Source organism: Dasypus novemcinctus, chromosome 10 (genome assembly GCF_030445035.2).
Source record: "Dasypus novemcinctus isolate mDasNov1 chromosome 10, mDasNov1.1.hap2, whole genome shotgun sequence".
NCBI lineage: Eukaryota > Metazoa > Chordata > Mammalia > Cingulata > Dasypodidae > Dasypus > Dasypus novemcinctus.
The window spans coordinates 7,073,901-7,087,179 of NC_080682.1; the positions used below are offsets into that span (position 1 = coordinate 7,073,901).

Consider the following 13,279-nt stretch of genomic DNA (forward strand, 5'->3'; position numbering starts at 1 on the left):
GCAGGATGGAGGCGGCTCGGAGGCGGCCAGGCTGGGCTCCTCCTCACAAGGAGAGGTGTGTGCCCTGACCTGGGAGAGGGGGCCCTGCGGCGCGAGCCCCCTCTTTTTCCGGTAAGGAGGGGGGGACCGCGCAGGACCCCTGGGTGCTCAGCGGGAAGGCGGCGGGGCGGGCCCAGCGCTCGCTGCTCTAAACCGTGCCGTGCAGTCACGTTCTTAGAGAGGGGACCCGTGAACTCAGAGCGGCCGCGTAGACTCGGAGTCGGGTGGGGGGCGCCGCACGGCGGGGGCGGGAGGCGGTGCTCCCCGCAAGGCTGCCCACGGAGGAGCTGCGGCCAGAGACCGCGGCCCCGGGCCCCTCAGAACCCGCCCCGGCCCTCGGCGCGTGACCGCGGCCCCGCCCCCGCGAGCCCCCGCCCCGCCCCCGCGCCGTCCCGGCTCCTCTGTCACTTCCTGATTCCCGCTTCCTGCTTCCCAGAGGCCGGGATCCGGAGCCGCCCCAGGCCGGTGCCGCAGCCCCCGGCGCCTCCCGGTGAGCGCAGCGGGCCCTGGGGCGGGGGAGGGCGCGGGCCCCAGGAGCCCCCCGGCCGCCGCGCCCCCCTCTCACCCCCAGGGCCCGGGGGCTGCCCAGCCTCTCCCCTCCACCGGGGTCCCCTGGAAAGGGGCGCCGCGCTCGCCTGGCACCCGCGCAGAGGCCGCCGTGGGCGGCGCTGCACCCGGAGAGGCGCCCGGCCGGCCCGGGCTCCCTGCAGCAGGGCCCACCCCGGGGCTGAGTCCGGGGACCCTGGCCGCCCCGCAGTGCACAGCTGCTCTGCGCCCACCCCGTCCCCCCATCACTCAGCCTCCAGCGCCTGGCAGGACTGGGCGACCTAGGAGGAGCCTCTGCGCCCACCCCCCCGGCCCACCCTCCCACATCCCCGAGCCCCTCAGGACTCAGCAAGGGCCCAGGCCAGGGGTCCCTGCCGTCCCCTGCTCAGCTCACCTCCAGGGGTGGGGCAGCCTGTGACCTTATTTGGTGACTGGGGAAACTGAGACCCAGGCAGGGCCCCAGCCACACCCTGCCACTCCCCTGGGAGGGCTGCGGGGTGGGAGGCGCCGGATGGGTGCTGACCCGGATGGGTGCTGACCCGGGGCCTCTGCTGTGCAGATATGTCCTTCCGTAAAGTGGTTCGGCAGAGCAAGTTCCGGCATGTGTTTGGGCAGCCGGTCAAAAATGACCAGTGCTATGAGGACATCCGAGTGTCCCGCGTGACCTGGGACAGCACCTTCTGTGCAGTCAACCCCAAGTTCCTGGCGGTGATCGTGGAGGCCAGCGGCGGGGGCGCCTTCCTGGTGCTCCCCCTGAGCAAGGTGGGCTCCGGCAGGGCCGCGGTCGGACCTTTCCCCACACCCCACGGCCCATCGTCCCCTCTGGCCCGGCCCCCCACGGCCACGCAGGTGTCACAGGCGTCACGTCCAGGTTTGCCGCTCAGATGTGTGAGCGCAGACAGAGAGCGCGTTTTTATTGTTTTATTGCCGTCGAGTCAGTGTCGGAGGCAGTAAATGCCTCCTGCTCACCTGGTGGCCGGGCACTGGCACCTCACCGCCACTGCCCTTTGGGAACGCCGCTCCACCAAGTGCCCTGACCGCCTCTCCCCTGCCTGCAGACGGGCCGCATCGACAAGGCCTACCCGACGGTGTGTGGGCACACGGGGCCCGTCCTGGACATTGACTGGTGTCCCCACAATGACAGAGTCATCGCCAGCGGCTCAGAGGACTGCACGGTCATGGTGAGGCGTGGGGCCCGGCTGGGCTGGGCTGGGGGCAGCGCCTGAGGCCACAGGGACAGGCAGAGGCCACACCGTCCCCGCTGTGCCCGCAGGTGTGGCAGATTCCAGAGAACGGGCTGGCCTCGCCGCTGACGGAGCCGGTGGTGGTGCTGGAGGGGCACACCAAGCGCGTGGGCATCGTCACCTGGCACCCGGTGGCCCGCAATGTGCTGCTCAGCGCAGGTCTGCCCCCCGCCCCTGCGCCCCTGCGCCCTGCCCCCTCGGCGTGGACCATCCCGGCCGGCGGTCTCCCTCGGGCCCGCAGAGGTCTCGGGGAGGGGGGCAGAGCCGGCCCTGCGGGCTCACGCGCCTCGCCCGCTCCCAGGCTGTGACAACGTGGTGCTCATCTGGAACGTGGGCACGGCGGAGGAGCTATACCGCCTGGACACCCTGCACCCCGACCTCATCTACAGCGTCTGCTGGAACCGCAACGGCAGCCTCTTCTGCTCCGCCTGCAAGGACAAGAGCGTGCGCGTCATCGACCCCCGCCGGGGCACCCTGGTCGCCGTACGTGGCCTCGGAGGCGGGATGGCGGGGGGCAGGCCCAGGGACTTGTGTGACCGGCCCGTCCCCCCGCTGCTGCCCAGGAGCGGGAGAAGGCTCACGAGGGGGCTCGGCCCATGCGCGCTATCTTCCTGGCGGACGGCAAGGTGTTCACCACGGGCTTCAGCCGCATGAGCGAGCGGCAGCTGGCGCTCTGGGACCCGGTGAGTGCTGGGGTGCCCCCACCCCAGGACCTCAGCACCTCTTCTCCCCCTGTCCCTGCGCTCCCACACTCCCGGTTGCCTCCACCGTGCCTTGGGTCTCTGCCTGTGTCGTTCCTGCCATCCAAAGGCCCTCCCTTCCTTGGCTCACTGGGTACAGCCAGCTCTCCTCAAGGCCTGCTCCTCCAGGAAGTCCTCCCGGCCCCTTCCCGAGACGCTCTGTCCCACAGACCTGTGCTCCTCCCCAGGGACCTCTGAGGCCCCATGGGGGCTTGGCAGCACCGTGGTTGGGGCTCTGCACCAGTACTGGGGCTCCTAAACTCTGGAGCTGGCCTCACAAGCGGGTCCCAGGAGCAGAAAGGGGCTGGGGGGGCTGGGCTGGGCACGTGGCAGGAGCCAAGGCTGGGAGGTGGGAAGGAACCGCCGGCATAGGGGCAGCTGCTGGCTGGCACGTGAGCAGCTGGGCCAGTCCTGACCAGGGCCTGGGGCCTGCCTGCCTGTCCCCTGTGCCAGGAGAACCTCGAGGAGCCCATGGCCCTGCAGGAGCTGGACTCGAGCAATGGGGCCCTGCTGCCCTTCTACGACCCCGACACCGGTGTGGTCTACGTCTGCGGCAAGGTGGGCCAGGCCCGGGCCGGGGCGGGGGCAGGGGCCCTGACGGCCGCACTGATGCCCGCTCCCCGCTCCAGGGCGACTCCAGCATCCGGTACTTCGAGATCACAGCCGAGGCCCCCTACATCCACTTCCTGAACACGTTCACCAGCAAAGAGCCGCAGAGGGGCATGGGCTGCATGCCCAAGCGGGGCCTGGAGGTCAGCAAGTGCGAGATCGCCCGGTAAGAGGCGCCCCCGAGGGACGGGGCCTGGGCGCCCAGCTGAGAGCGCTGCCGAGGAGCTGCCCAGAGGCCAGGGGTCCGACACGGGGGCTGCCTGGGGGCCGGGCTGTGGGAGGGGCTGGGGTGAGGTCTGGAGCGGAGCAGCCAGGAGAGCCAGCGGGGGTCCCCCCATGGCTCTCCCTGCCCTTTCCCAGGTTCTACAAACTACACGAGCGCAAGTGTGAGCCCATTGTCATGACTGTGCCAAGAAAGGTGAGGCTCCCTGGATCCCCTGCCCCCTGCTCCCTCCTCCAGCAGGTGGGCCGTGCAGAGGTGATGGATGAAGCCTGAGTGGGAGGTGGCCCCGTGTGGGGTGGGGTCAGGGGGCTGGACAGATGCCAAGTAGGGGCAGGCGAGGCCAGGCATGGGGGAGCCACAGAGGATGCAGGTGGGAGGGGGCAGCAAGGGTGGCGGTCTTCCCAGAGGAGGTGGGCCTGACGGCATGGCTGGAGAGTGGGCCACTGGTGAGTGGGCCAGGGGACAGGCACAGAGATGGAAATGGACTGAGAGACCATGAGGTGGGGATCAGGCCGGGAGCCTCAGACGGGCATCCACGAATTCTCCATTAGATGCCAAGTGCCCCAGTCGGGGCGCAAGGAGCGTCTGAGAGGTCGGCAGGGCCTGCCCAGGACCACCCCGTCCACGGGGGCACAGACTGGGTTCCTAGAACCCCGAATCCTATAAAGCTACCTAGCTGCCCCCCACCCCTTGCAGGGAGGCTGCCCCAGGGGTCCTGCTCAGGAGGGCTGAGGAAGGCTCAGAGGAAGCTCTTAGCAGCGTCCAGAAGGGAAGTGAAAGGTCACTTGGGGCCAGGACACTGGAGGAGACGATGGGGTACAAGCCTGGTGGCCAGGAGGCTGGGGAGGGGTGGCCACGAGGGTCCCGTTAGAGATGAGGCCTGGGCCAGGATAGGAGCAGTGGGACCAGCAGGGAGGGCAGTGAGGGCCGGGGAAGGCTTCGGCCTTCTAGAAGAAAGGCAGGGCAGGCAGCCAGCGTGGAGGCCAGCCCCACGGCCGAGGTTCCTCCATGGCTTCTGAGGTCAGGTCAGGAGAGGTCAGGGCCAAAGTGGGGGGAGCTGACGCCAGGGTGTTGCTTGCTGCCCCTGCCCCGGCTGGTGAGCAGCGAGGGATGGCGAGAGCGCTGCTCACTGCTTTGGCCCGCTGGGCCCCCGTCCCCTGCCCAGTCCGACCTCTTCCAGGATGACCTGTACCCCGACACGGCCGGGCCCGAGGCGGCCCTGGAGGCGGAGGAGTGGGTGAGCGGGCGCGATGCCGACCCCATCCTCATCTCCCTGCGCGAGGCCTACGTGCCCAGCAAACAGCGGGACCTGAAGGTCAGCCGGCGCAACGTGCTCTCCGACAGCAGGCCCGCTGCGGCCCCTGGCTCCACCCGCACGGGGCCCTCCACGGCCACGGCCACGGCCGTCCCCCCCAGCAGCAGACTCGCCGGAGGAGCCGGGGTATGTGTCCCGCCGGCTGGGGGCAGGGTGTGCCTGGGCCGTGCGCTGCCCCTCCCTGCGGCCCCTGACCCACCCCTGCTGCCCCCGCAGGAGGCTGGGAAGCTGGAGGAGGTGCTGCAGGAGCTGCAGGCGCTGAAGGTGCTGGTCAAGGAGCAGGGGGAGCGCATCAGCCGCCTGGAGGAGCAGCTCGGGCGCCTGGAGAACGGGGATGCATAGGACCGGCCCCCACGGCTGCCACCCCTCCAGCCTCCTCCACCCCCCTCTCACTCGGCTTCTGCCGGCGGCTCACGCCGGGCCAGCTGGCTGCTGAGGGCCTAGGGTGGGCTCCACGGCCGGCCCACCCCCACCCACCGTGGTCCCCCAGCTCCAGCCATCGCCTGGCTTTTGTCATTGTTACCAGGAGGATTTTTGCACCAAGGCAAGCTCGCTTGTCCTCTGAAGGACCACCTTCCCCACCCCTGCGCAGCCCACTGCCCCTCTGCGGAGGACGCGGGAGGCACGGGGTCTATATTTTCATTCCAAATAAAATTCTCTTTCTAAAAGCCACGTTTGACCTTCCGTGGCAAGGGTGGGGCTGGGAAAGGAGGTCCAGAAGGATGGGGATGGACGAGGCCCGCAGGCATCACAGATGGGAGAGCGGTCTGGGGCGTGGCCAGACCCCACAGCGTCGCTCACCTCAGTTCTTGGGGAAATTGAGGCAGAAGACAAGTAGACACCTCCACGCCGCGTCCTGCTTTGGGCACCCAGTTCCTTCCTCTGCTCACAGGCCCTGTTGCCCCAGCCTCGTCCCACGAGAGGCCTGTGAAAGGACGGCGTGGATCGGGGTGGTCCCAGGGGCCCGGGGCCCCCACCAGTGAGGGATGGGCGGGGTAGTGCGGGCAGGAAGCGGAAGCCTCGGGTAACCCCTAGCTGCTGTCGGGAGCGCGAGAGCGCACTTCTCGCTCAGCCTTGCCAGAGCTGAGGTGGGCGCCCAACATGGAGGCTGGCAGACTGATGGTGAGTGCCAGGGCCCGCTGGGTCCTTGGGGTGGGGCAGTAGGCCGTCAGGGCTGGGTGGCTGGGCCCAGGAGCTGAAAGGGATCCCCCACCTAGGCCCTGGGGCCCAAGAAGCCCGCAGGGGCAGAGGGGAGAGATGGAGGAGAGGAGAGGTGAGCAGAGGCCGGGCCTTTCGCTCGCCTCGCCTCACCCCACCTCCGGGCTGTGCCTCCCTGGGGCTCAGACCCCCAGTGCCGGCTCCAGGCCTGGGCCCCTTCAAGACCCTCCCTGCACTTCTCCCCGGGGGGCTGGGCCGCAGCCACAGCCCCCACTTGCCTCCCTGGGCCCGGGGGGAGGTTTGCACCCAGCACCCCTCACGCCCCGCACCCCCTCCCACCTTGTTCCAACCGCAGGCTTCCTCTGGCAGCTGCGCCCGCCCCCAGCCCCCGGCCCTGCACACCCCAGGTCCCCGGGGACGGGGCGCCGAGCGGAAGCGCTGCAGCTGGGGCAGCCCCCTTGCTGGGAGGGAAGGAAGTCGAGCGGCCTCAGGCCCCCCATCCCGGCCTGGGGCCTGCTGAGTGCAGGATGAACCCCCCCCCCCAGGGTTGGTCCAGGCCCCCCACACCTGGGGCCTCGGGAGAAACCTTTCTCTCTGACACCAGCCTTGCGGCCTCCACCCCCCACAGCCCAAGTGGCACGTCTGGGCCCTGTCAGCCGTACGGGTTAAGCACCTACTATGTGCTCCAGGTGCTTGAGATACTCAGTGAATGAAACAGACCCCCCCCAAAACCTGTCTCCCTGCAGTTTACGTGCGGGTGGGGAGAGAATACAGGAAACAAACCTAAGATGTAAGCAGTCAAGCCAGCACGCGCGAGTGCCGGGCGAGGAAAGCAGGTGGAGGGGCCTGCGGGGCCCAGCAGGCCCCCTCGGGGACGCCAGGTGGCTAGGAGCGGACGGGACCCCCCAGGCAGAGGGAACGGCCAGCGCGCAGGCCCCAGGCAAGAGTGGGCTTGGGGTGCACAGGGCAGGCCTCGGGCTTCCCTGCCCAACCATGGACCGTCCCCGTGTCACGTGGAGCACAGCGGAAGTGGCCTGGCGCCCTGCTGCAGGTGACAGCCCCATACCCTCTCCCCACAGGCTCTACCCCGCGCCCTGGGGCTCGGACTACTGCTGGCCCTGCCGGGGGCCCTGGGCTCGGGCAGCCCCAAGGACAGCAGGGGCTCCAGCTCTGTCACTGTCATCCTGCTGCTGCTGCTCCTGCTGCTGCTGGTCATTGTCCTGGCCCTGGCCTGGCGCCGCCTGAGTCGCGACTCTGGAGGCTACTACCACCCAGTTCGCCTGGGGGCCGCGCTGTGGGGCCGCACGCGCCGCCTGCTGTGGGCCAGCCCCCCAGGCCGCTGGCTTCGGGAACGGGCCACGCTGGGGTCACCAGACAACGACCCAGAGCAGGCGGAGGACGCCCAAGAAGACTACGCAGGGCCTGGCGGCCCCGAGGAGGCTGAACCCCAGGAGGAGGGGCCCTGGCGTGGAGAGGGGCCGGGCCCAGAGCGGGCCAGAGAAGCACACGACAGTGACAGTGACGGCGGCCTGCCGCTCAGCACCCGAGGGCCGGCAGGCTCGGGGGGCAGTGCCGAGGCCCTGCTCAGTGACCTGCACGCCTTCGGGGGCAGTGCTGCCTGGGACGATAGCGCCAGGGCCGCCGGGGGCCAGGGTCTCCACGTCACCGCACTGTAGCGCCAGCCTCGGCTCCCCTGCCCTGCACAGCCACATGCTCCCTGGGCCTCTGCTCCCAAGCTGCCCCTGCTGGACGTGGCCTGCCCTGGCCCTATGGTCACCACACACCTGCACGGAGAGCCTCAGACTATACCTGCCCCCACCAGATCCCGTCCCCAGGGCTCTACCTTTTCCCCACCCCCACAGGAAGGCAACCCACCCACGGGGTGGAGGACAGCGGTTTGAAATAAAGCCTCCAGCCTGGCAGTGCCCTGGTCCTGTGGCAACCCCCCAGCCCCAAGCAGGTCCACCCCGGGCCTGACCCTTGCCCACTCCTGCCCCCAGAAGTCAAAAGGAAGAGCCAGGTTCGTGCCATGATTGAGTCTTTTAATTCTCCAAGGGCACAGCTCCCACAGCAGGCGCCTTTGGGTGGCTGGGACCCTCTGCCAGCAGCTGTAGCCCATGCCCCTCTGTGCCATGATTCAGGGGCTACAGCCGCCCTCACCTGGACACACTCCCTCTCCCTCTCCAGAGCCCCAGACACACCCAGGCTGCACGGACTGGCCCAGGGTCCTGCGGCCCCCACAGCCTGCCAGGAGGGCCTCAACAGTCCCCCACAGCCCCTCCCATCGTGCTAGCGCCCAGGGCGTCCGCGGCTCCTCTTGCACTTTTTGGCCCCAGACGGTGGACGGATGGGGAGGGGGGCGGTGGTCGAGGGTGGCGGCGGTGGCGGCAGGAGTGGAGGTAGGGGTGGCTCCCCAGGCTCCGGTGGACCGGGGCTGGGCCGGAACCCCTCAAAGGGGGAGAACTTCAGGGGGCTGCAGGGGAGAGGGGGCAGGGTCAGAGCCTCCTAGGCCCCCAGGGGCCTCCTGGCACGGGGTCAGGCAGAGGGCGGCAGCCTCTCCACCTACAGGGGCGCACCGCCGAGCCTTCAGGGGGCCCCCTAGCAACGAGGAAACAGAGGCCAGTGCTGGTAAGAGCCTTGGCCTGGAGAGTGATGGGAGAACCAAAGCCAGACCAGCTTCCGCCCATGGGGGTCTGCCCCAGCTCCACGCTCTCCTCTGCCTGCGGTACCTGATGGGGGTCCGCGGGCTGCTGTGGAGGCGCCTGGGGGAGCGCAGCTTGGGCTGGAAAGAGAAGCCCTCCTTGATGCTGTCCAGGACGGAGGGTGCCACGTACGTGAAGCCCTGGGGAAGGAGGCCGGGCGGGACTCAGCGCCCGCCATGCCAAGGCCGCGTCCCTGCCCTTGACCCCAGGCCCTCACCAGGAAAGCCTGGTTGGCGCTCTCACTGAGAGCCATGTCGTCTGGGCTGTCCACCGGCGTCTGCCGCGTGAAGCGGGTGTCAAACTGGCTCACGTCCTCTTCTGACTGCTGCGGGCAGACCGAGGGGCCGGGGTCAGGGGGCGCCTGTGCTGGGGGTCCTCGGTGCACTCCCGGCCACTGGAACTTGTACTCACCAGACAGGGTCTGAATGGGGGATCCACGTGGCGGGCCAGGACGTCGTCCCAATTGATGTGCCGGAAGAAGGGGTGCCTCTGTGGGTAGGGCACCCCAAGCATGCCAAGAGTTCACTCTCGGGCTCCCTCAATACATCCACCTGCCCTAGAGCCCCACCTCCTGGCCCCCGTCACCCTGGGGGGCTCGACTCTGCCCCCTTGGTGGTGATCCCAGACCGACCTGCACGTCAGCAGCATCCCCTGGGCCACCCCCGATCCGTTGGCTGGGATTCCGTTTCAGAAACTGGGGGGCAAGGGCAGAGGGTGAGGCTTGGGGAGAGGGACTGCTGGTGTGCTCCCCCATGTCCCCAGGGCTTGGCTGCGTGGAGCGGGTAGGGTGAGAAGACTGGGTCCTACACGAGCTTTCTCACAGGCTCCGGGTCGGCTTGAGGTTCCTAGAGCCCAGCAGGGGCGCCTCGAGGAAGCCTCCCCTGCTCCAGCTCCTGGCCGCGCACCCCCTGGGGAGACTCCGTGATGGGAGAAAAGCTAGGCGGTCGTTACAGACGCTCAGCTCGCTAGGACTGGGACGGGGACCTGTGCGGGCCAGGCAGCCACCTGAGGCAGAGCCGAGGCTCAGCATCCTGGGCCCGAAGTCCGCAATCCCTCCAGTGCCAGCGGCGCTCAGGAGCCCAGGCTGAGAAGCGAGGGGCCCCACCTTTTTGACGAGGTCCCGGGCATCCGGGGTGAGGTAGGGGGGCAGCACCAGCTTCCCCTTGACGATCTTGTCCATGGTCTTCTTCCGGTTCTCAGCGGTGAAGGGTGGCTGGAGGGGGCAGAGGGGGAGAGGAGCCTTGTGGGCGCCCCACGGCCCTGCCCCTGCCCGGGCAGGGGGCCCTCCCCCTGCCCCACACCCTCCCTCTCGAGGAGGCTGGACTTGCCGATCCAGTGAGCATGTCGTACATCAGGGTCCCCAGGCTCCACCAGTCCACTGCCCGGTTGTGGCCACTGCGCGTCAGAATCTCCGGGGCCCTGGGGGCCGGGTGGGACGGCAGTCAGGCCAGGCCCCTGTCTGGCTGTCCTCCCAAAGCCCGGCCGGCTGCCGCTTACATGTACTCAATGGTGCCGCAGAAAGTGTGGGTGACAGCGCCCTCGTGAATGGACTCTTTACAGAGGCCGAAGTCCGTCAGCTTGATGTGGCCTGTGGAAAAGTGTTGGGGGGGCGGTCAGGGCTAGGCACCCCACCTGCCCCCCGGGGCTCCCCCACCCTCCCCACAGTCTGGGGACCCAGTGTGTGCACCCTGGCTGCTGAGCATGATGTTCTCAGGTTTGAGGTCCCGATAGATGATGCCTTGAGAGTGGAGGTGTCCAAGGGCCAGCGTGATCTCTGCCAGATAGAAACTGCAGAGACAGGACAGGGCGAACGAGGCAAGGGTTCCTGGAGCCCCTCGAGAGGGAGAAAGACGGGGAGAGAGGCAGGAAGTAGCACCCACCAGGCCGTGTCCTCCAGGAAGATGCCTTCTCGCTCCAGATGTGTGAAGAGCTCACCGCCTGGGACACAAACATGTCAGTGGCTGCGTGGAGGAGCAGACCCTTTTTTCTCTCTGTCTTGGTTTCTTCTTGGGGAGAGTGGGGCTCGGAACTCCTGCCCTACCTGCCTCACAGAGCTGCCGTGGGGATTCAATTCAATTCAGCAAACATCTACTGACGCCTACTCGGTGCCTGGCTCTGGGGTGGGTGAAGCTGGGGACACAGAGGTGAAGAGACCCAACCACCGCCCTCAGGATACGGGGATACAGCCACGCGCACAGCTGCTCTAATAACGCCCAGACTGAGGCAATGGTTCCAAGAGCTGCACCCCAATATCTCAGGGAGAAGAGGGAAGTCAACTCAAACCCAACACAAGGGAACAGAGAAAGTCTCACGGGCTTGGTGGGCCTTAAAGGGGATGCAGAGCTGGGAGGGGAGGGAAAGCACAGCGTGGAGGTAGGAGCTCGCAGGGCTCCTCTGCTACAGGCGGGCTAGCAGGAAAGCAGGCCTGGACCGCATCGTGGAGAGCAGGGGCATCAGGCCAAGGGGGCCAGCTTTATCCGGACAGTTATAGAGAGCCATGGAATTCCGAGCAGGAGTGTTGGGAACAATCCCGTGCTCTAGGAAGACAACCCTCGCAGTTAGTGGAGGAGACACTAGAAAGGGGGTGAGCTAGAGACATCGAGAAGTCTAGTTAAGAAACAACTACAACTGCCCACCCCACCCTACCCCGTGCCCAAGAGAGTGGAGAGGATGGAAGACACTGCAGACAATGAACCAGCCGAATTTGGGACCTGGCTGGACACCGGCACAAAGGGGAGAGCAAGAGGATGTGAAGGGCTAGTAAAAAAGGACATCACGACCCTCTGGACTTCATCCACCCCCCAATGCAAGTGAGGGACACAATAGGCGCTGGACAGACGTTTGCTGAATGAATGAAGGCGGGATGGATGGGTGGGTGTGCGGGGTTCCCTAACCACTCTCTGCAACCACACCACCTCAGGATGTTCCCCGGCCCTCCCAGGGCTGCCTGCCCCTGCCCTGGCTGGACCCACACTCATACCACTGAGGCACTCGAGGATGAGGTAGAGCTTGCCACCAGTCTGGAAGGCATAAGCCAGTTCCACAATGAAGGGGTGCTTCACCGACTCTAGAATGTTCCGCTCAGCCCGCGTGTGTGCTGTGTCCTTGGCATTGCGCACAATTTTGGCCTGGAAGGGCAGGGATTAGTCAGAAGTGGGGGCACCTAGGGCCTCCTTCAGGCCCCCCAGCCACCATTCTTCTACCCTTCTGTCACCCCATTTCATTTCTTTATAATTCTGCTCCGCTCACTGCAACCCGGCATGGTTCAACATCGGTCACAGGCTTTCTCTGCCTCAGCACTGCTGACATTTCTGGCCAGATCATTCTTTGTGTGGGGGCTCTGCTGTGTGTTGTAGGATGTTTAGCAGCATCCTTGGCCTCTCCCCACTAGATACTGGCAGTACCCCTCAGTCACGACAATTGAAAATGTTTCCAGACGTTGCCAAATGTTCCCTGGTTGAAAACTACCACGTAACAATATAGGTCACAGTAGCAAAACCAGCATATGCCAGAGACAAGTGCCACGAAGACGGGGACGTCTCCACCATCATGTTCACTGCTGTCTCGTAATGGCAGGCACTCCTGAGCACTCGTTAGTCGAACAAATGACTCACCTTCCTCAGGACTTTCATGGCATATATTTTGCCTGAGTTGGTGCCTTGCACCTTTCGCACCTGGAACACCTGTAGAGCAGGGGAGACAGGATCAACTTCTCTCCACAAATCCTATTTTCAAGAAGCCCCACCCTGAAGCTCAAGAGGCCCAGGCCCACCCAAGGGCGGGGCAATAAAGATTTGAAGACAGATTCTGAGAGGATTTTCCTTTCCCTCCTTTGCGTTTCTTGTGCTGAATTCTATCAGGGGCTCTGCTGGTTTCTAGGTCTAATCAGTCTGAGAATGCTTTTTAGAGTCAAGACCGCCGTGAGGCCAGCAGGGAAGGAGGGAGGGCCAGTACCTTGCCGTAGCCCCCCTTGCCCAGCACGCGCAGCAGCTCAAAGCAGTGGGGTCCAATACGCTCGGGGCCGAGGTTCACGCTCGTCTCAGTCAGCTCCACCTCTTCATAGTGTCCCACGGGTCTAGAGACGCAGGGAGTTAATGGGGGCAAGGCTCCAGTACCCCCCAGGTCCCCATCCGCCCTCCCCCAACACGACTCTCACTCACTCCAGGCCAGCCGCCCGCAACTCGGCAAGGGGGCACAGGTCCTGTGGGGAACCGAGGGGTAAGAATCAGGGCAAGAATCAGGCCCGAATGCCGCCCTCGGCCAGAGAAGGAGGGGGTCGGGGACAGGAGCATGAAGAGCATGGGACAGGGACTCGGGAGGAGAGGCCGGGACAGAAAAAGGGGACCCGGGAGAAAGGGGTGACGAGAGGGAAGAGGGTGGAAGAGACGTCGGAGTGAGGGTGGCTCAGAGGGGCCGCGGCCGGAGGAGGATCGGGCCTGCAGGAGTCGGGGCCCAGTCTGGGTGACGGAAGCCGGGGTTCCGTCCGCGGAGAGGGGAAAGGCTCGGCTCTGGGGCTGAACCGCGCCCCGTCGGGGCACTCACAGCGGGACTGAGCTCTGCTTCCCCCTCGCCTTCGCTGCCCTCCTCCGTCTCCAGGTCCAGGTCGAACACAGCCGCCATCACGGCGCCGGCCCCGCGGGCCCGGCCCGTACCTGGCCGCGCACTGACTGACAGTCCGGGGCCCTGGCCCGAATGTCATCATT

General features: G+C 66.7%; 3 protein-coding genes across 3 annotated transcripts; 2 read left to right on the forward strand and 1 right to left on the reverse strand.

Moving 5' to 3' along the window:
• Positions 1-454: 454 nt before the first annotated feature.
• On the forward strand, positions 455-5,384 carry CORO1B (coronin 1B). Its single transcript, XM_058305102.2, has 11 exons — positions 455-529; positions 1,145-1,347; positions 1,644-1,766; positions 1,859-1,988; positions 2,131-2,312; positions 2,393-2,512; positions 3,023-3,127; positions 3,199-3,344; positions 3,539-3,596; positions 4,567-4,842; positions 4,933-5,384. Exons 2-11 carry the CDS (start codon positions 1,147-1,149, stop codon positions 5,056-5,058), a joined length of 1,467 nt encoding a protein of 488 aa, XP_058161085.1. The 5' UTR covers positions 455-529; positions 1,145-1,146; the 3' UTR covers positions 5,059-5,384.
• A 350-nt stretch (positions 5,385-5,734) lies between these two features.
• On the forward strand, positions 5,735-7,796 carry PTPRCAP (protein tyrosine phosphatase receptor type C associated protein). The gene is made up of 2 exons (XM_004481604.4): positions 5,735-5,838; positions 6,954-7,796. Exons 1-2 carry the CDS (start codon positions 5,818-5,820, stop codon positions 7,548-7,550), a joined length of 618 nt encoding a protein of 205 aa, XP_004481661.1. The 5' UTR covers positions 5,735-5,817; the 3' UTR covers positions 7,551-7,796.
• A 103-nt stretch (positions 7,797-7,899) lies between these two features.
• On the reverse strand, positions 7,900-13,279 carry RPS6KB2 (ribosomal protein S6 kinase B2). The gene is made up of 15 exons (XM_004481605.5): positions 13,119-13,279; positions 12,737-12,777; positions 12,531-12,651; positions 12,191-12,259; positions 11,557-11,704; positions 10,457-10,514; positions 10,264-10,364; positions 10,074-10,164; positions 9,905-9,995; positions 9,682-9,789; positions 9,208-9,270; positions 8,988-9,065; positions 8,794-8,901; positions 8,604-8,716; positions 7,900-8,347 (listed from the first exon to the last, which is right to left on the reverse strand). The coding sequence occupies exons 1-15, from the start codon at positions 13,194-13,196 to the stop codon at positions 8,164-8,166; spliced, it is 1,452 nt and encodes a 483-aa protein (XP_004481662.1). The 5' UTR covers positions 13,197-13,279; the 3' UTR covers positions 7,900-8,163.